The 19,856-nt window shown below is 41.1% G+C and overlaps 1 protein-coding gene across 1 annotated transcript; it reads right to left on the bottom strand.

The window, feature by feature from the left end:
- Positions 1-128: 128 nt before the first annotated feature.
- Positions 129-18,657, bottom strand: gldc (glycine dehydrogenase (decarboxylating)). The gene is made up of 26 exons (XM_082556106.1): positions 18,356-18,657; positions 17,323-17,622; positions 17,069-17,147; positions 13,986-14,121; positions 13,008-13,172; positions 12,696-12,773; positions 11,728-11,875; positions 11,377-11,573; positions 11,183-11,279; positions 10,994-11,099; positions 10,601-10,740; positions 9,722-9,802; positions 9,476-9,573; positions 8,711-8,795; positions 8,554-8,595; positions 8,317-8,459; positions 7,602-7,677; positions 5,783-5,908; positions 5,280-5,429; positions 3,379-3,491; positions 3,084-3,225; positions 2,466-2,577; positions 2,262-2,357; positions 1,898-2,070; positions 1,723-1,803; positions 129-1,236 (listed from the first exon to the last, which is right to left on the bottom strand). Exons 2-26 carry the CDS (start codon positions 17,608-17,610, stop codon positions 1,096-1,098), a joined length of 3,093 nt encoding a protein of 1,030 aa, XP_082412232.1. The 5' UTR covers positions 17,611-17,622; positions 18,356-18,657; the 3' UTR covers positions 129-1,095.
- Between the last annotated feature and the right edge of the window lie 1,199 nt (positions 18,658-19,856).

The raw sequence follows: 19,856 nt of genomic DNA, 5'->3' as shown, positions 1-19,856 counted from the left end.
ACTTTAGATTAGAAAAACTGATTTTAAATGAGGACTACCTACTTTGTTACTACATTAAAAAACATTTTCAAATAAAAGAGATATATTCACAAAAAAGTAACACCTTAAAATAACCATCACTTGTGACCTGATATTGTGTAATGTTTAATTAACTTACCATCAAACAATGTAATGGCTGTTATTTACAAGATTCTTTTATTTATCACACAAATTAATCATAAAATACTGCCGTTTAATCAAACCCGCTGGTGCGCGTTTGGTGCTTAAACTGAACCAAACTGCCAGCAAAGCAAAAACCGGGATGTTGGAGATGCTGAAAACAAAACCAAATTGCCAGTGAAGCAGGAAAATGTACGACCTCCATATTTACAGTCTACAGCGTTTACTCCATCGACATCTCACTTGCCTACTTACTCTGTAAAACAACTAGTATAAACATTTCAGACTTTACAATTGCCATCCAGATGACTGTTTACATACATGTTAAGTTCACAGCTTAACAGAATCAAATAAAGTTTAATTATCAATTACTCATTCAATTGATGGTTATTATAAAGTGTTACAAAAAAGGCTTAATTACTCCTATACTGACAGTTTAAAAAAAAAAAAAAAAAAAAAGTTGAAATGAAAGCAGCTATTTTACACAGAACAGAGGCACCAAGAGCAATTACAGATGTCACATTATCTGCACTTGGCTTAAAGTACAGCATTTCAGAGGTGGGCTATGGAGCGGCCTCTGTGTTGAATGGTGCGCTTATTTTCGCAAGCTTGGAATAGCAATAAGTCACACCTTTGGTCAATTTGAGTAGTTCAAGTCAGGGCAAAAGCCTACAACCCCACAAAAAGGGTGCAGTCAGAGAGAGGCCAGTCCCATCATCCACCTCGCACGCTTTTCCACCCGTTACATCAGCGGCAGCTCAGATCTGCTTCACTGTGAAAATTAAGAAACTCGAGGGTCTCCCTGGAGATTTCAGAGCCCTAGTGCAGGTTTTGAGGAAATTTACCACTATATAGAACTTCTATAAAAATCACAGATGTTTAAAATTGGAGGTTTTGTGCGCTGGCTGGACAATGGGACTGAGCCACAGAGAGTATCTAGGAGGAGGCTCTCTTCTCCTCATATGGAGACTCATACACCTCCATGGGTGGGCAGGTGCACATGAGGTTCTGGTCGCCATAGATGTCATCGATCCTGGAGATGCTAGGCCAGAATTTGGTCTCAGGTTTTATGAAGGGCTGTGAAGAAGGGAGAAAAGAGGGGTCAAAAAATTCAAACAATACATTTATACAAAGCTCATTTCAAGTAGCCGGCTTTGCATTAAATGTAAAATGTGAACAGTCAACAAACCCCATTACCAATGTTGACTAAATCAGGGCATCTATAACTTAATTAAAACCAAAACTCTATTGCTAAGTAATCTGAAAAAGTTGTTGGCTACAGGACATGAGACAAATTACACTTCTTATTTTTCACCACTAGAGGGCGATAAATACAAGTTCTTTAAACAGTACAGCTGCTTTCACAGAGTTTGACTTTCCCAAAAGTAACAGGGATTTCATATTATGCATTTTTTCCTGCAACAAAGGAAACATAATTGAAGTTGTTTTGTTTTTCAATTTAATAAAGGAGAAAAATTTACAATATGCATTGCATATTAAGTCAGTTGTAGTCGTTTTGGAGTGTGGGGCATTGAATAAGTCTAATGGGATAAAGGTACTCACCAAGGGGAAGGCAGCACACTCCCTGGAGTAGGGTCTGTCCCAGCTGGATGTTGAGATGCACGCCAAAGAGTGAGGGGCCATCTGCACGCAGGCACAAAGACATACACTTGCATGACGACTTCAGATATCACAGCTTTATATTAACCACTGTATGGTATGTTTTCAGCACAGAAACCTTAAGTGGGTTGATGCGCGAGTCCATCCTTCCCTCCTCGATTTCTGCGATCTCCTGTCTGATGGCTAGCAGGGCGTCGCAGAAACGGTCCATCTCAGCCTTGTCTTCCGATTCTGTAGGCTCAATCATAAGAGTACCTGCCACTGGCCAAGACATAGTGGGTGCATGGAAACCTAGACACAAATAGTAGAGAAGAAAATATATAATACTACTACAATAATAAACAATAGGTATCAATATGCATCTGATAAAAATTATGAAAGGGACATACATACATACATACATACATATTCTACAAATACTCAAATCAAAGGTATTTTTTGGCCACCAATGAAACACTGTGGCCGACAGAGTGATGTGGTACCATAATCCTGCAGCCTCTTGGCCACGTCAACAGCCTCAATATTAGCCGTCTTCTTGAATGGCCTCACGTCCAGAATGAACTCATGGGCTACAAAACCTGTGCACAAAAAGAAGGAGGGGTAAAAAAAGATAAAGTTAGTTATGCGGTTTTATTTATTTTAAAATGAGAGTACATCACTACACGTCCACAGAGACGGCACCATACCTTTCCTGCCTCTGTAAAGGATTTTATAGTGACCTTCCAGCCTCTTGGCCATGTAGTTGGCATTAAGGATGGCCACTTCTGTAGCGTGCCGCAGTCCCCTGGATCCCATCATCTAAACACCAAAACAGAATTAAAGCATCTGGGCTTCAAAAAGCCCAATGTTCAAAAGAACATTTTAATACAGCTTTAATATAACATTTTTCTTTATTAGCAGTATTAGCACTCTGTCCAACAACTGCCCCTCTTTTTGCTTTTCTTTTTATATAATGTGCATATTTCCTCCACCTGCTGGTAAACAGGGTGGAGTTTGGGTGGCGGGCTGCTGCCTCAAAATGTATCAGCTATGTAGAGTAGCTGTTAAAGTTAATGACTTCTTTCCCTGGATGTTTATCACAAATTAACACTTTTGTTCATGTTGTCTTAAGTTGAAGTGAGAGCCAGGTGACCAACTACTCATGTGACAAAAACAGAGCCCAGGAAGTTTTCAGTGACTTGTGACTGTAGACTTTTAAAAATCACACACGGTTAAGTAACAGTTTCAAACATGCTAACAGATTAGTGGAAACGAGTTTACCAATGTGTTTCAATGTGGTCTCAACTCAGTTTATCTGTGCTGACCTTAATGTAAGCCCAGGAGATTGGCAGGATGGCACTGGAGCCCCAGGGAGCTGCGCTGATGGTGCCCAGTGAGCTGCTGATGTTCACTGACTGCATGGAAACCACCGGGTGGCTCGGTAAGAAGGGGGCAAGGTGCGCCTTCCTGATAAGAAATAGATGAATATACTGTCGGGTCAGAGAATCATCACAAAATAAGAACCAAAAAAAAAAAAAAAAGAAAAAAAAAATTTCTCTTTTTATAAACAAATTCACATCAAACTAGTCACCATTTCTCCCTTTATATCCACTGACTTACACTCCAATTGGCCCCATGCCGGGCCCTCCTCCACCGTGAGGGATGCAGAAGGTTTTGTGCAGGTTTAGGTGAGAAACATCCGACCCGTAATCTCCAGGACGACACAAGCCCACCTTCAAGGCAGAGCAAGAACAAATTTTTTTTTATTTAAATTAAATATTCTACAGAAAAACTTGCAAAAACAAGAAAAAAAAAAAAAAAAAAAAAAACTGATATAAGCTCAGTCTTTACCCTTTTACAAAAAACAGATACAGTGGGATGCTAAAGTTTGGGCAACCTTGTTAATAGTCATCATTTTCCCGTTGTTACAATAAAAAATAAAAAAAATGTCAGTTAAATATATCATACAGGAGACACACACAGTGATATTTCAGAAGTGAAATGAAGTTTATTGGATTTACAGAAAGTGTGCAATAATTGTTTAAACAAAATCAGGCAGGTGCATAAATTTGGGCACTGTTGTCATTTTATTGATTCCAAAACCTTTAGAACTAATTACTGGAACTCAAATTGGCTTGGTAAACTCAGTGACCCCTGACCTACATACACAGGTGAATCCAATAATGAGAAAGAGTATTTAAGGGGGTCAATTGTAAGTTTTCCTCCTCTTTTAATTTTCTCTGAAGAGTAGCAACATGGGGGTCTCAAAAACAACTCTCAAATGACCTGGAGACAAAGATTGTTCACCATCATGGTTCAGGGGAAGGATACAGAAAGCTGTCTCAGAGATTTAAGCTGTCTGTTTCCATAGTTAGGAACATATTGAGAAAATGGAAGACCACAGGCTCAGTTCAAGTTAAGGCTCGAAGTGGCAGACCAAGAAAAATCTCGGATACACAGAAGCGACGAATGGTGAGAACAGTTAGAGTCAACCCACAGACCAGCACCAAAGACCTACAACATCATCTTGCAGCCGATGGAGTCACTGTGCATCGTTCAACCATTCAGCACACTTTACACAAGGAGATGCTGTATGCGAGAGTGATTCAGAGGAAGCCTTTTCTCCCCCCACAGCACAAACAGAGCCGCTTGAGGTTTGCTAAAGCACATTTGGACAAGCCAGCTTCATTGCGGAATAAGGTGCTGTGGACTGATGAAACTAAAATTGAGTTATTTGGGCATAACAAGGGGCGTTATGCATGGAGGAAAAAGAACACAGCATTCCAAGAAAAACACCTGCTACCTACAGTAAAATATGGTGGTGGTTCCATCATGCTGTGGGGCTGTGTGGCCAGTGCAGGGACTGGGAATCTTGTCAAAGTTGAGGGACACATGGATTCCACTCAGTATCAGCAGATTCTGGAGACCAAAGTCCAAGAATCAGTGACAAAGCTGAAGCTGCGCCGGGGCTGGATCTTTCAACAAGACGACGACCAGAAACACTGCTCAAAATCCCCCAAGGCATTCATGCAGAGGAACAAGTACAGCGTTCTGGAACGTTCATCTCAGTCCCCAGACCTGAATATTATTGAAAATCTGTGGTGTGAGTTAAAGACAGCTGTCCATGCTCTGAAGCCATCAAACCTGAATGAACTAGAGATGTTTTGTAAAGAGGAATGGTCCAAAATACCGTCAACCACAATCCAGACTCTCATTGGAACCTACAGGAAGCGTTTAGAGGCTGTAATTTCTGCAAAAGGCGGATCTGCTAAATATTTATTTCATTTCTTTTTTTATGGTGCCCAAATTTATGCACCTGCCTGATTTTGTTTAAACAATTATTGCACACTTTCTGTAAATCCAATAAACTTCATTTCACTTCTCAAATATCACTGTGTTTCTCCTATATGATATATCTAACTAACATTTTTTATCGTAACAACCAACGATTTATACAGGATAATAAGGACTATTAACAAGGTTGCCCAAACTTTTGCATCCCACTGTACTTATTGCATTACCTGGGCATTCATGTTGGCGCCATCCAGGTACACTTGGCCACCGTTTTTGTGAATAAGGTCACAAACGTCTCCGACATGCTCTTCAAACACACCAAAGGTGGAGGGGTAGGTGATCATCATGGCTGCCAGGTTTGCCTTGTGTTTGTCCACCTGGAAAGATAAACATGTAAAAAAAATAATAATAAAGCTGTGTCACATCATTTACATGAAGTCAAAGTTCCAGTCCTTCATGAACACACTTGGATTAATGAACACATTTGGATTAGAGTGAGGATCAACTTAAGACCAGAGGCATCAAAAGAGCTTGTTTCACAGCGTGAAGGATTGCATGAGTTTACAATAAATGAGGATTATTTTGAGCTGTGAGTCATGCAGAGCAAAAATACTCCAAAAAAATAGATTCCCTTCAAATCCACCTATGAAACTGGACATGTCTGTCTTGGATAAACCTGTTAATATTTGCAGACAACACAAATCTTGTACAACAGCATCCGTTTTCTCACCAGGGCCTTCAGGTGAGACAGATCGATGTTGCCATCCTTATCCACCTCCACCACTTGAACCTTCATTCCTGCCATCTGAGCGCTTGCTGGGTTGGTCCCGTGTGCAGACTTGGGGATTAGACAAACCTGAGGCAATGGGAAAAATAGTCAGCAAAGCAGAACAAGCAAAATGCAGCTCGAGTCATTGTCCTAACCATAATCCAAAGTCACGCCAAAACTGCTGTGACTGCAGGTTATGCAACAAGAGAAACAGAGCCAATTAAAGCCATAGATATTTCAGATCCAAAGTGAAGCTCAATTAAATAAAAACAAAAATAGATATAATTAAATTAGTGAGACTGGTGGCTTAAGCTACTTTTACAATTTCATTTATACAAAAACTTAACTTTTAAGGTCTCAGTGGGAGGAAACTGCAGCTCTCTTTGATCTCTGCTACTAATGAGTAACCTGCCTGCAGGTCATTAACTGATTTTTATCCCTTATTAGGGTGACACGTCTGGCATTTTGCAACCCAGTTTCACAGGCAAACCAGGGCACATGGATCCGGTGTTAGCCAAAAAAGACATGACTGACCTGAAAAACAGTGCTTTGCTGTCACTCCAGGAACTCTCACTTGACAAAGTCTTAAAACCTCCAAATATGGAGTCTTAAAAAAAACAGCTAGCCTATGGGATCACAGCATTTTCAGCTCCTTGTTTGCACAAACAGATGCCAGTTTGGACCTTGACTAGTTCCAGGAATCAGGCTACTAAGATTTACTTATTAGGAAGCAATAAAAATAATAAAATGACAGAAGAGAAAATACTTCAGTACGCTAGTCTTTAATTTTGGGTAGCATCTCATCATCCTTCAACAATCAATAAGAATGTCAGGATACTTTAGGAGCTACTGTTGAGAATGCTTTAACATCACAGATGTTTCAATTTACAACAATAACCCTGTCACTGATGGGGGGGGGGGGGGGGGTTACCCTGTAGGGCATATGTGCTAATACTCTGTTAGCCTGTCAGTATCAGGAAGGATAATACTGATAGTAAATAGTCTTTACAAGTCAGCAAAGTCTTCTCAATGTCACCTGATTAGATACACCAACAGCTAAACATTGATAACTTAGTTGCCATATGAAGTTCTGCTCAGAAACCTTTGGCACTCATGTGAATGTTGCTTTGATGCATACCATCTGCTTATATATTGTTGCAGACCAAGCGCACCTCAAACAGCAATAGCTCTCCCAATGACAGGAGCATAGTTACTAGGACACTGCAAAAACTGCTCAGGAAAAAGGAAAACGTCAGAAGCAGCTGCTCTCAAAAATTCAAGCTCTGCATGCACAGACCAAGCCTGATCCATGGACATGTCACCCTGGACCCCACAGGACCCAAAGAATCTGCCATCCTAGTGCCAGTTGCAAAAGGATTCCTCTGAACTGATAGAAAAACACTTGCCAAGCATTGTGCACTCCGCCCGCCTTTACGTCACCCAAAAAAAGAAGAACTGCACAATGCCAGGGCAGCAACTTTAATGTTGTGGCTAAACAGTGTATATTTGTAAGCACTTTAATTGAAAATGAAACTTAGAAACTCAAAGTTTCTATACCTCCAGGTATTATTTTTTTTTAAAGTTCAGTGGATCATCATTTTAACTCTAGAGTTTTCAGAAGATGAGGCTCTTCCTCAGAGTCAAGTTTAAATTAAAAAAGGATTCCATTTTCTTGCAGAGACTAGAGACTCTAGCTTAAAATAATTTTGGGTTGGATAAAATAACATAATTAACCATGACTGCAATCCTGTTAGACTTTTGCTCTTTCCAGGACACTTACACTTCTTGAACTCTCCCCCTTTGAGTTCAGGTAGGCTTTTATGGCAGCCAGGCCTGCATATTCTCCCTGAGCACCACTGAAAAATAAGGCAGACACCATAGTCATGCATAGAACACACACAGCCTCAAAGTCCAAAGACCAGTCTGCAGACATTACCAAAAGAGGAGGGAAAGATGGGATGAAGCTAGGTGCATTCTTGGCCAATGTAGCATGCGCCACCATGAACACACTGATAAGCAGTGACAGAGAGCAGAGGTGGGTGTGTCGCTTATCAGCTGTAATATCCTGCAAGTTAATCCTGCAAGTGTGAAACCAGCTATGCACCGCTTTAATAATGTTGCTGAGATTCCCCTTTAAAAGTCGATTGTGAAATTTCTTCCCTTTTAGATTTTCCACAAACTTTTGTGTTGCAAAGGCACCATCCCCATCCTACGTTCAGCACCACTCTCCAATTCAGTGAGCTCTCTGAAATAACGGTTCTTTCACAAATGTTTGTAAAGGAAAACTGTATTACTAAGTGCTTGCTTTGAGCATTTCCTTCCTTCTGCAGAGGTTCTATGATCCAGAAGGAGGGTTCGGGATAATTTGATTGCACTGCACGGAACCATCAAAGTAATCATCTTAAAGAGGAACATGCTCCCGTCTTTACCAAATATCATGCCCACCCAACTGATACGGTCTGTGCACCAACAAGTACATAATTTTGTGCCCTCACCTGTTTGGCTGGAACGAGATCTTGTCATAGCCTGTCACCTCACAGAGGTCTTTCTCCAGCTGTCTGAAGAGTTTCTGGTAGCCCTCTGCCTGATCCAGGGGCACGAAAGGATGGATGTTGGCAAACTCCCTCCATGTGATGGGCTGTCAGAGGATACAGCAGTGAGACATAATTACTCAAAAGCATTTCATGTTACACCTGAAGAAAACTGAAAAACTAGTTCCTGTTTTTACTCACCATGAGCTCTGATGAGCTGTTTAGCTTCATGGTACAGGAGCCCTGAAAATAAAAACTTTTTTTTTTCCCCACTACTTTATCACACTAGTATAAAGCATGCTATAAATTTCAACTATCTGTGAACCTGAACCTCTGCCTTGACTTATGGTAGCCTCACCAGGGGTATCATGCTGTGGACTAAGGAGAGGTCCTTATTCTCCAGACGCTTCATATATCTCACAATGTTGGTCTCAGAATGGTAACTGAAGGAAAAAACAAGAAGCAGAGACACGAACACTTAGAGGGCTCGCATGGCAATAATGCTATGTTTTGGATCTTGGACATGCAGCAGCCAACCAAGACTGCTCCAGAAACACCGCAAATACCCTAAAGCACCGACTCTCCAAATTTCCACATCCCAAACACATCAATCATACGAGCGACACGTTCATACCACAACCTCTTTAAAAAGGGATAAATTACAAAAGTAAGGTTAAAAATTCTCATGCATTACAGCTTTCATTGATGAGGCAGTAACAGTTCAACATGGGTATCGTCTTTGGAGTTGTTACACCCTTAGAATATGGTCAATCCAAAGTGGCCCCACCCCACTGCTAACAATACTCTAGCTCAATATTGGGGAGATGGTCCAAATGTTGTGGCTGATCTGTGCACACACTACCTAAGGTTAACTAAAAGTTTTACCCTCTTTATGTCAAGGATCATGTCAAAGAATAAATGTAGGGCTCAGACACAGGAAGCCTGGATACAAGACTGCATTTATGGAACTACTGGTGTTGTAAGATATGACTGCAACACCATTAAAGTTCTTATTGTGCAGTTAATCAAAGGTTATTACAGCTAAAATGCCACACACACACACACACACACACACACACCTACACCTCTTGGGAACAGTACAGTCCTTAAACTGGGAACAGACCTGTTGAAGACCTGGTGTGTAAGGTATTTGCTTGTCCTCTTGAAAGGACTTCCCATGATCCCCTTCACCCGCTCGCCCATCTTTTCAGCTATCAGCTCCTGAAAGGTTCAAATTAAAGCCAAGTCATTCTCTCACCAATCTCCATAACCATAAAACAATAACTGCTCAAATTAAAAACCAATAACATATTAAGTAATGAATAACTTAGACAGCACAAACAAACAATGGAAGTAACCATCAACATACAGCAGAAGATTCACAGCCAAAGACCCAGAGCAAGTCATCCAAATCCCTCTCAGTCACCGTTTCATCGAGAGAGACGCCCAACTGTTCAAAGAGAAGACGAAAAGAGGATTTTTTTTTTTTTTTTTTTTTTTTAAAGTGTTCCAGCGACTTGAGACTAGCACTTGTTCTGACAGCTTATCTATAACAAACAGTGGGTTTGTTTGCAATCCCAGCTCAGTGAAATTGAAAATTTGTACTGCAGAAAAGTTAATTAGGGAACATTGACACTGATCTCAGGAATGCCAAGTGATTTATGTATCAATCCATTCATTATACATTACATGCATCATTTGTAGATTTGTCAATATGTTTAAACCAATGAACCTGCTGTTATGCACTCCTATATTTTGGCTCTTCCTGTATGAGTGAGGAAGTGTGTTAGACTAGCTAAAAAGTCACATCCACTCTTACAAAGTTTAAATTGGATTCACTGGTTCTTGATCCTCTCAAGAATTCTCTTTTGCACCCAACATTTTTCCCCACATGTCCAATTACAGGATTTTTCATCTTATCCAGTTTTAGATCTAATTAATGTGCTAAACTTCCCTTCATCCCTATAAGCCATATTCAGAGTTTTCTAGGAGCTACAACACTCAGTTGCTTCTGGGCAAAGATCCCCTATCCCCTCCCATTTCAGCCTGAAAACTACTGCAGGAAGAAAAAAAAAAAAAAAAAAAAAAGTTTCTGCATATACATGAGGCAGCATTAATTTCCACTCCTTTTTTTGCAGTGCACCAATTACAAAGCATTATCCAAAAACTGCAAGTCGCTGCACTTCTGCAGGCTTAGACCACCTTAATCAGTCCAGCGCTTTCCCCAAAACATTTTTTTGATCCTCACCACTCCATCGGCGTAGACTCGCAGGTTTATCTTCCTCTGCTCAGCTCTCTCCAGGATATCTTTGGCAGCCACGCTACAGCTGATCTTTAGTGTGTCAAAGAACATTTCGCTCTGCAGCCGGTGTCCTGCTCTCTTCAGACCTGAAAGAAAATGTACGAATTAACTGTGCACGGCATGTTTACGGGGAGAAGTTTGGATAAAGACAAAGAACAGAAATTTGGTGACATATTTGTCTCTATCCAGTCTTTAATCACTCATTACTGAGAACGTGCACAAAGTAAAATGAGAAATTCGCAGTTCACAAGGAGGAAAGCATTTTTTTTTTAAATAACAATTTCTCAATTTGAGTGAGGACTGAAGTTTTACTGCAATGTTGCATATATATTTATATACCTTCTGCAAGGATCAAAGCAGCACCATGTGTCCTCTTCGCAATGTGTTTTAGTCCCTGGGGGCCATGATACAGTGCATACATAGCAGCCATATTGGCCAGCAGAGCCTAGGAAAACAGTAATTTTTTGTAATTAATTTAGAGTAATGCATTTCACCAAAATGAAGGACGCATATAAACCTGGATCGTACCTGCGCAGTGCAAATGTTGCTGGTTGCCTTATCTCTGCGGATGTGCTGCTCTCTGGTCTGCAGTGCAAGACGATACACTTCTTTACCAGCTGCATCTCTGCAACAACAGCATAGCATTCAACCATCTTACTACTGTCATCAGTTTACTCAGAAAAGAAGATTAGCAATCTTGAACCCTGAAGGTCGCTTCTCACTTGGTGACTCCAACCATTCTGCCAGGCATCATCCGGACCAGGTTTTCTCTAACCGCAAAAAAGGCAGCATGTGGACCGCCGTAGCAAAGAGGAACCCCAAACCGCTGGGAACTGCCCAGTGCGATATCAACACCAAATTCTCCAGGGGGACGTAGCACACACAGTGCCAATAGGTCTGTGGCACAGCAAGCCAGGGCCTGGACAGGAGATAAAAACCAATCTCAGCAGTGGAAATGAACAAAGATGTTCCCATTTGTTATTAAGATCATTCTTAAGCCTAATTACATCCCCTGCTCCCACAGTTCTTTTGGGGAGCTTTTACATTTCTTTTTGTGGTTAAAGCTTTCTTACCCCGCCCTTGTGTGCTTGATCTACAAGCGCAGTGAAGTCTTCCACTCTGCCATCAGTGTCTGGATATTGAAACAGCACACCGCTCACATCTTGTCCACTGAAGTCCATCTCATGAGGCAGCTTTAGAACAGTTTTTACCCCAATATAGCTGCAACACAGCAGTCAAAACTTGAATGATCAAAATACAGACATAGGATGCAATCAAACTTGTGCCCAAATTAAAAAAAATAAATAAAAATATCAATACCCCCAATTTAAATTCCCCTTCAAGGTAGTATTTTTGTGCAGTTCTGGACCACTTCAAGTACCCCTGCAGCTACATTTCAATCTCCCCGTTCAGGTCTGAACACTTGGATGAGCAAACTTTGTCTTGTGTGTAAAAGTCACACAACATTGACGTAGACGATCATCGTTAGCAATGGACGCAAGGCTCCATCAATTCAAAAACGGAACAGTGAAACAGCCAGTGTCTAAGACTAAATGCAATGCATCAGGTCAGGAAACACCACCAAGGCCACATCCTGACCTCAACTGGGATGTGTTCCAGGGTGCAACCGCTCACCGGCAGCATGAAATACCAGTGTTGCACATCACCAAGCCTTCTTGCCAGGTTTGGCACCCTGCCACTTTGTCCTCTTCCCCAAAATAAAACTTAACGGGCTGTCATTTTGTCACCATGAAGACGATCCAGGACACACTGCAAAGGCAAGTAAATGTAGCAGGAGAGCTGACGTGGTCCAGGGTGCACAAAGACAGAACCCCGAGGAGGACATATGATGGCACAACAGAGAATACACCTCAGGGAATTTAAAAAAAAATAAAATAAAATAAAATAAAGTTGCCTAGGACAACACCTTTGCAATATTTTTTACTTCAATCTTGTAATTTTAATATTAAAGATATTTAGATTCTTTTTTATGATTTACTGTTACTGGAGACCTCATACATTGACTGTCTATGATGCATACTTAGCTCTGGTCTGCACTACAGCAATAGTCTGGGGATGGCAGCGTGGGTCAACGTAGAAGGTTCTTCTTTTGTTTTGTCTGTGAGAAGCAAAAATCAATAACAGACCACTGTAAGGCAGGTTTAATACACACACACTACATCTTGAATCTACAACAGGTGGCACAGACTACGATCCATTCTAGTGGCCAAAATATAATTTCACAAGACTATATTCAAGATTCTTCATTTCGTTGTTCTCGTGACAATGACAATAAAGTTTCTGATTCTGATCAACTGAGCACTTTTGTCTAAACAGGTCAGCATGTAAATACCTGTGACAGAGCTGCATGGCCTCAGCAGCAGCAGTTCCCTCATCAAGCAGAGAGGCGTTAGCCACAGGCATGCCTGTGATGTCACAGATCATGGTCTGGTAGTTGAGAAGAGACTCCAGGCGACCCTGAGCGACCTCAGGCTGGTAAGGGGTGTACTGAGTGACCCTGTGAACAAAACCCAAAACAATGATTCAACAGAGCGAGACTGGACAGAAGAACAATAGCACAAAGTCGATGGCATTTATGGACCCAAGACTGGTCAGGGGAGGCCATTGTATGTCTTCTCTGACCCTAAGAGTTTAGAGAAAATGTGGGTCGGAATAGCTGACTTGGAACTGTGTGAAAGAAAATTTTGTTCAGCAAAACATTGGAGCAATGCAGTTCTCACAAGACCAAGTGAAATCAAATCACAAGACTTCTTATTGAGGGCACGTTACTCTGCACCATGACAGTTAAGCTTCAAATTAGTATCCCAAATTTAGGAATAAATATCATTAATTGTCCACAGAAGAAACCAGCTGTTACAGGAAAAATGATTCTATGTTTCTGTACCTTCTTTTAAATGTGCAAGCATGCCCTTTTGTCTATGGTTAGATTAGTTTAGAATTATCTTTTTAGACTTTCTCAGCAAAGACATACTGTTTTGGGACATATTGTTTTAGATTGTTTTATCTCTCACAGCTTTCTCCCAGCTCTCTGCTGACGAGACTAGCGCCACATATGGAGTTGTTTATTTTATCTGTTTTGTATTTTTCTTATCCTGTTCTCACTGTCTTTCCTATAAAAAGTGCCCAGCCTCTGTACACGTTGTGAGTTGTTCTTAGCAGCTCACCCGTGTACACGTTTGATAAAGAAAGTAACTTTGTCTCATTGTGTCTTTATTTCTCCTGGGTTTTTTTTACAGAGTTTTCCCCCAACACCAGCTCACACCACTTTTGTCACATTTCTTCCGATCCAAGGTAGCCTGACGGCACTCACCAGCCTGCATTCTCCAGGAGGTTGCGCTGGATGGGCGGCGGTACGGAGCAGTTGTAGTAACCCATGCCGATGTAGGACCTCCATACTTTGTTTTTTGATGCAATCTTTTGAAGGGACTCCAGAACTTCATTCTCACCTGCAAAATATTTAAAAGGAAGCTGTTTAAACTTATTCCAAACAACAGTCACTGAGTCATAAGTGAGAAATACAGGATGTTGGTAAGTGTTAAAACAGTTCTACTTAAATTACATCATGTGATACATCTGTCATGTCTGCTGCTAAACAACAACAACACCTGTCTGAAGGTCTGATGAACAACACTGCAACCCTCACGTGAGCCACTGATTGTGTAACAAGATGAAGAAAATCATTATAGTGAGCAGTCAGGTGGTCTAAATAGTTTTTTTTTTTTAAAAGTCAGTGAAATCCAATGCTAATCTGTTTTCTACTGAGAGCCTCAACCATCTTTTTCATATCACTAATAACATAAAATTTTAATACTGAGAGAAATACATCTTATGTTCCCTAAAAACTGGCCCCAAAATCTAGTACATATTGTTACTTCCTCAATTTCATTAAGCTTCATTTCCCAGTCCTGTAAGGGAGCTCTGCCAGGACACAACCAGCCTCTGAGATTCCTCTGGCCTTTCTGGCTGCCTAGCAACTCCAAGGAATGGACAATACCACCCGTTTGAACCAAGAGTCCTGGCTACTCCCGTTTTGGTGAAAGGAGGACACCTCTAGTCGTGGTGGCGTGAGGGACCACAGCCAGTATACAAGTGAATATTTACAGCTTCTTTAAAAGATGGGGGGGAAAGGCAGAAGTATTCGGAAATTCAGGACAAACTATAAATAAAAGTACATTTGGAGATGACGCTCAGGGTGAGTTGATGAGACGTGCGAACCGGAGTTCGTTTCAGTTGGACTGCTTTCCCATGGTCCCAGAGTTCTACAGGGCAGCAAAAAAAGCTGATTCACAACCATCCAGGAGGTCTATTGTTGAAGAGAGAATCCTTTGCTGGCTTTGCAAACTGAAGCCCTTCAAAGCTGAACAAGCAGAAAACCAGCACGGCCTCCAGTTTGTTCCTTCAGCATGGCTTGTTGCATTATGAAAACTGACAGTGTCAGGAGGGGCTGACATACAGGCAGGTCAGCGTCACTCTGGCTAATAGACACGTTAGAGTACCTGAGCATTAGAAACCTCTTATAAAGATCCTTTTATTACTATAAATGTTAAATTTAGAAAAACTGTCATGACTTAGCTCTTTCGACTGTGCATAAAGAGCTCAGTCATCATTCATTGCAAGTGTAAAGGTTTTAGACATGCCTCAAATCAATAGCCTGGCATTAAGTTGGGTGCAATTCAATTTCACCATTTATTGACCCCAATTAAGACTTTGAGCTAATACACATTGGTCTGTTTTGATTGCATGCCCCCCCCCCCCCTTTTTTTTTCCCCCTCATAATTGATTGAGCATCAATTATTTTTTTGCTTATCCAAGTTCATAAGCATACAGTCATGGTAAAAGCAAAGTACTCTCTCTTTCGGTTTTACATATCAGGACATTACAATGTCTTAAATTAGGACATGTTTTTGCAGCCACATGACCCGGGCACCTTGCAGTCAGATTCGACCTTCAACTCCTCTGTATACCCAAGTATTCTGGAGTCAAATGTGAGGCCATCTGTCCAACAGCTAAAGCTTGACTGAAACTGGGTCATACAACAGGACAATGATCCCAAGCACAGCAGAAAATCTACAACAGAATCTCTAAAGGAAAAAAGAAAGGGGTAGGGGGGAATCAAGGTGTTGCAATGGCCTAGTCAAAGTCCAGACCTCAACCTGATTGATATGCTGAATGGAAGTACCTTCAGAGAGCTGTGCATAAATGAAACCTCAACAACCTGAAGCAATGCCGTAAAGAAGAGTGGGCCCAAATTCCTCCACAATGAGGCGAGAGATTGAAACGATTACTAAAAAGTTATCGCTGCTAAAGGTAGTTAAATTACACTTTGTTTCTCACTAACTGCTTCTGCATTTTAGTTTTTGCTAAATATCTAAAGACATTGTGTGATATGTCATGTTCATCAGGGGTTGTATCTGTCTAATTTGATGACCTGAGGTCTGTACTGTGAAGCAGGATTTCATGTCATCCAGGTAACTTCAGCATTGAATCTGGATTTTCTGTATTAAGAAGGTCATTCTTAGCAGGGTGAGCCATATCTGTGAAACCATGGTAACTTATGCTGCTTTTTTATTTATATATGTAATGTTTTTAATCTCCTGTCTCTCCAGCCCTATTTTTGCACATTTGATAGGGACAGGCCTACTTCACAAAACAAACTGAGCAAAAATACAGCTCCACATGAAAATACACGTTAATTCACACAGAAAGCCATCAGCTTAGAGCTGAAAAAGCCGCAGCTTAAAAAGCGTTAAAAAGATTGACTGCTGTATAGGATTAAACACAGCAGTCTGCGTCTGCTGCTGAAATGTAGGCTATCCGTGTTGTATAGGAGCAAGAAAAAAACCCATCCATGCATCATCATGAAACCACCTTATTAGGATCCCCGGCTGTGATGTAACGTAACGTGAACGCTGTAACCAGATTGAACTGGACTTGGGACCGGAGCTCAAGGCTAAACTTTACACTCCAGTTGCCATCCTATGAGCATCGGCTTCCCAACAGGAGATTGGTGCCGCTCGCCGAGTTTCGCAAAAACAACTCCAAATATGTTCAAAGGAAGACTTAACAGGGGAGAGCGCTCCGCGCCACACAATAGAAGGGCAACCTACATTTCAGCCTCTCACTTGGCTTCATTCAGCGCCCGTTGGGTGTGGGAAAAGCTCGACATGTTTTTAAAAAAAATAAATTAAAATTTGAAATAAAGCGGCACAATATGAGGTTAACACTCATTCCCGCTCCACACACACACACTTATTTGAATTACATTTACAATTTGAAATTGAGATTGGTGGCGCATCGAGGGAGATTTAGGCAGCAGCTTGCAGCGCTATAATAACAGGAAGAGATTCAGCTACTGTTTCACTAACACATACGTGCACATCAGGCCAAACTTACAGACTGGATCATCCATCTTCAAGCTCCTCTGCAGACGGATAGAAGATGGTACTGTGTTTTCAATCAACTGGTCGACTGACTGTAGGAAAAAGGGGAAGTTTAATGAACAAAGGCGCGTAAACCGCTACCCAGTGACATAAACACGCCACTCAGTGCAGGTGTTTTTGTGCTGAAACTTGTCTTAATGAAAATGAAAGGAGTGGGTTTTTTGCGCCCATTTCATAGAGGGAGGGAAACAGCGACGTAAATCTTACCTCGAGTCCCAGAACATCCAACATGTCTCTCTTCTCCTTCTCACCTGGACCGATGTGGCGCTCAGCAAAATCATCATGTCTGGGTAAAATCCTTTCTATCTGCCTGGAGGAGACGGTTGCAGAGGTCCTCAGAGCCCGGGCTGATGTTGTTAGGGATGCGCAGCTGTTTCGGATCTTGCACTGAAGTTTCCAAACCACGCGGCTCTTATCGCTCAAATGCCTGCGCGGTGCGCCGGGATTCACCGACTTGGCCAAAAAGACCCCCCAGGACTTGGCGCAGCTCTGCATCTCTAAATCACACTGCGAGACAAGCGTGCAGAAACTGGTGAAGCCTTTCCCTCCCTTAACTCAGTAGACTTTCTACCCACTGAGACCGGCGCAGGAGATACAGCCAACTCCTTCAAACTGCTGAGTTTATACGGCTGCACAGTTGCACAAGAGCGGACCAATCAGAGCGGAGACGCTGCGTGACGCGGTGACGAGCCCCGGCTAACCAGCTGCTCAACTTTTCACGTGCCCATAATCTTCAATTTAGCAAGAATAATAAGGTTGGGTATGGATCCAGAATTATTTCATCAGTCGACCCGCCAAGAATACAGACAAACTAGGAACAGGACGTGCTGTGAGTGCAAGTGGTTACACCTGAACTTTAAACACACGTTATTTGTGTTTTCCAGTTTCACAAACAAAGCCACAACCTGTGAGATGAAAACATGCCAATAAATCGTTGTTTAAAGAAAGATAAAAATAATCTGTAATAAAACAACTTAATCCACAACAGCTCAATAAATAGAATAAACACACAAGTAACTAAAAGAAATTACACAGAATAAAGATATTTCAGGTAAAGAAACACTAAAGGAGCTCAATAAGCTAATTGAGTGAAAAATCTTTATAAAAGGAAATGAAAAGCTATGGGAAAAGTGAATACACTGTAATAAAGTGGGTCTATAAGATAGACAGTTTAAAAAATCAGTAAAGTCAAATAAAATGATTAGAAACTGGCTTATTAAATTAGTTAAAACACACTCACAGCAAATGTCAGATGATATTAAAGTGTCTCCGCAGCTGTTTCAGATCTTGAACGTAAGTTTCCAAACCACACAGGTCTTATCTCAGTGGTGAACGCTGTCGCTCTATTCTGTGTAGATGACTCTGGGAAATATAATCTGTACACCCTTTGGTGACTGTGCAGGGATGAAATAAACTACATAAGAGAGCAGATTATTCTCTGCTGTGCTGTAAAGAGTTCTTGCATGTGGTTATTATAGATTGCTGCCTGTCCAGTCAGTGATGCAGAGAGTCGATAGCTGTTCTTCTAACCACAGCTTCAGTTGAGCTCTGATCGGTTTACTTATTTCTCTCACACACACTACTTCCTGGTGAGTCATTCAGACTTGTTTTACCTGTTACTGCCATCTCTGATTTGCAAATTTCATATTTTAAAATAGGGGTGGAAAATATGTTAATCGTTCAAAAATATAATTCACAAGTCAAAAGCATTGTGGTGCCTCACAGCAAGAAGGCAGGGTTCAAGTCCACTGGCCTTCTGGGGCCCTTCTTGCACACTTGGGCATGTTTTCAACTGGTATTAGGGCTTCTTCCCACAGTCCAAACACATGCAATGGTGGACACCCCAGCAAATTAACCCCAACATCAGTCTATGCAGTGCTTTCTCAAGAGCTACATTTCAGACTCTATAGGCCTCAGTTAGCATGTTTAATGTTAATGGAAGAATGTCTGTTGGACACACAAGACCCAAAGTGCAGAGCATGCAAAGAAGAAAAGATAAACTTTAAGTTATTGTTGTCAACTGTGGTTCTACAAGCTACTGAATCATGGAGTTTACTTTCTCACAAAACTACATAGAGTTTGGGGAAAAGTTTATCACATGACTGTGTGTGATTTAACTTGTACAATACTGCCTGCACTAAAACAAAGGTGTCATTGAAATGTGTTTTTCTAATAACAGGTTAAGGACAAATAAGGAGACCTTTGGTTTAATTCTGTTTGCATGTTACAGTTTTACAGCACAAGGAAATGGGTGTTGGAAAGAAGAAAACAAAAGTTAATAGTTAAGACACACTTGGCAAGCATCATGGTGATGTAGAAGGTAGATGTGGATGAAAGCATCTGAGAAAAACTAGCTTTCCAGGGTAAACTTTCCAGGTAAAATCCCCCCCTCCCCCCTTCATTTTCCTTAATCTAAATAATATATAAATATAAGGTGAAACAATGCCTTCAAGGTTTCTAGTGTTATGCTAATGTGCTGCTAAGCTCCCACTGAATTGAGTTTCACTACAAGGCTCAGTGAAGATCTAGTGAAAAAACATTTGGCAGAAACTCAGATTTACAAACATCTGATTAAAAATTGATCGAATAATCTTAAAACGATAACAACAGTTATCAGTTGTGCATTTTTGCTAAATAACTTTCTAGACCTCTAAAATTTCAAAAGAATTAAACACCACTGTTTCATAGTCACAGGATGTATTAGCTTTCATCAAGTAGCAACTTGATGGTGAATCATAGTT

This window comes from Aulonocara stuartgranti (genome assembly GCF_965226115.1).
Source record: "Aulonocara stuartgranti genome assembly, chromosome: 12".
Taxonomy (NCBI): Eukaryota; Metazoa; Chordata; class Actinopteri; order Cichliformes; family Cichlidae; genus Aulonocara; species Aulonocara stuartgranti.
Note: the sequence above shows the minus strand (reverse complement) of the source record. Positions and strands in the feature narration are given on the sequence as shown.

Bases quoted from the DNA above. Each gene is read 5' to 3' on its own strand.
- gldc (XM_082556106.1), bottom strand. From the start codon at position 17,610: ATGCAGAGCTGCGCCAAGTCCTGGGGGGTCTTTTTGGCCAAGTCGGTG. The intron at 14,122-17,068 runs GTAAGTTTGGCC...AATATTTTGCAG, and splicing joins GAAGATGGATGATCCAGTCT to GTGAGAATGAAGTTCTGGAG. The intron at 8,796-9,475 runs GTCTGTTCCCAG...TTTTTCCTTCAG, and splicing joins ACACACCAGGTCTTCAACAG to TTACCATTCTGAGACCAACA.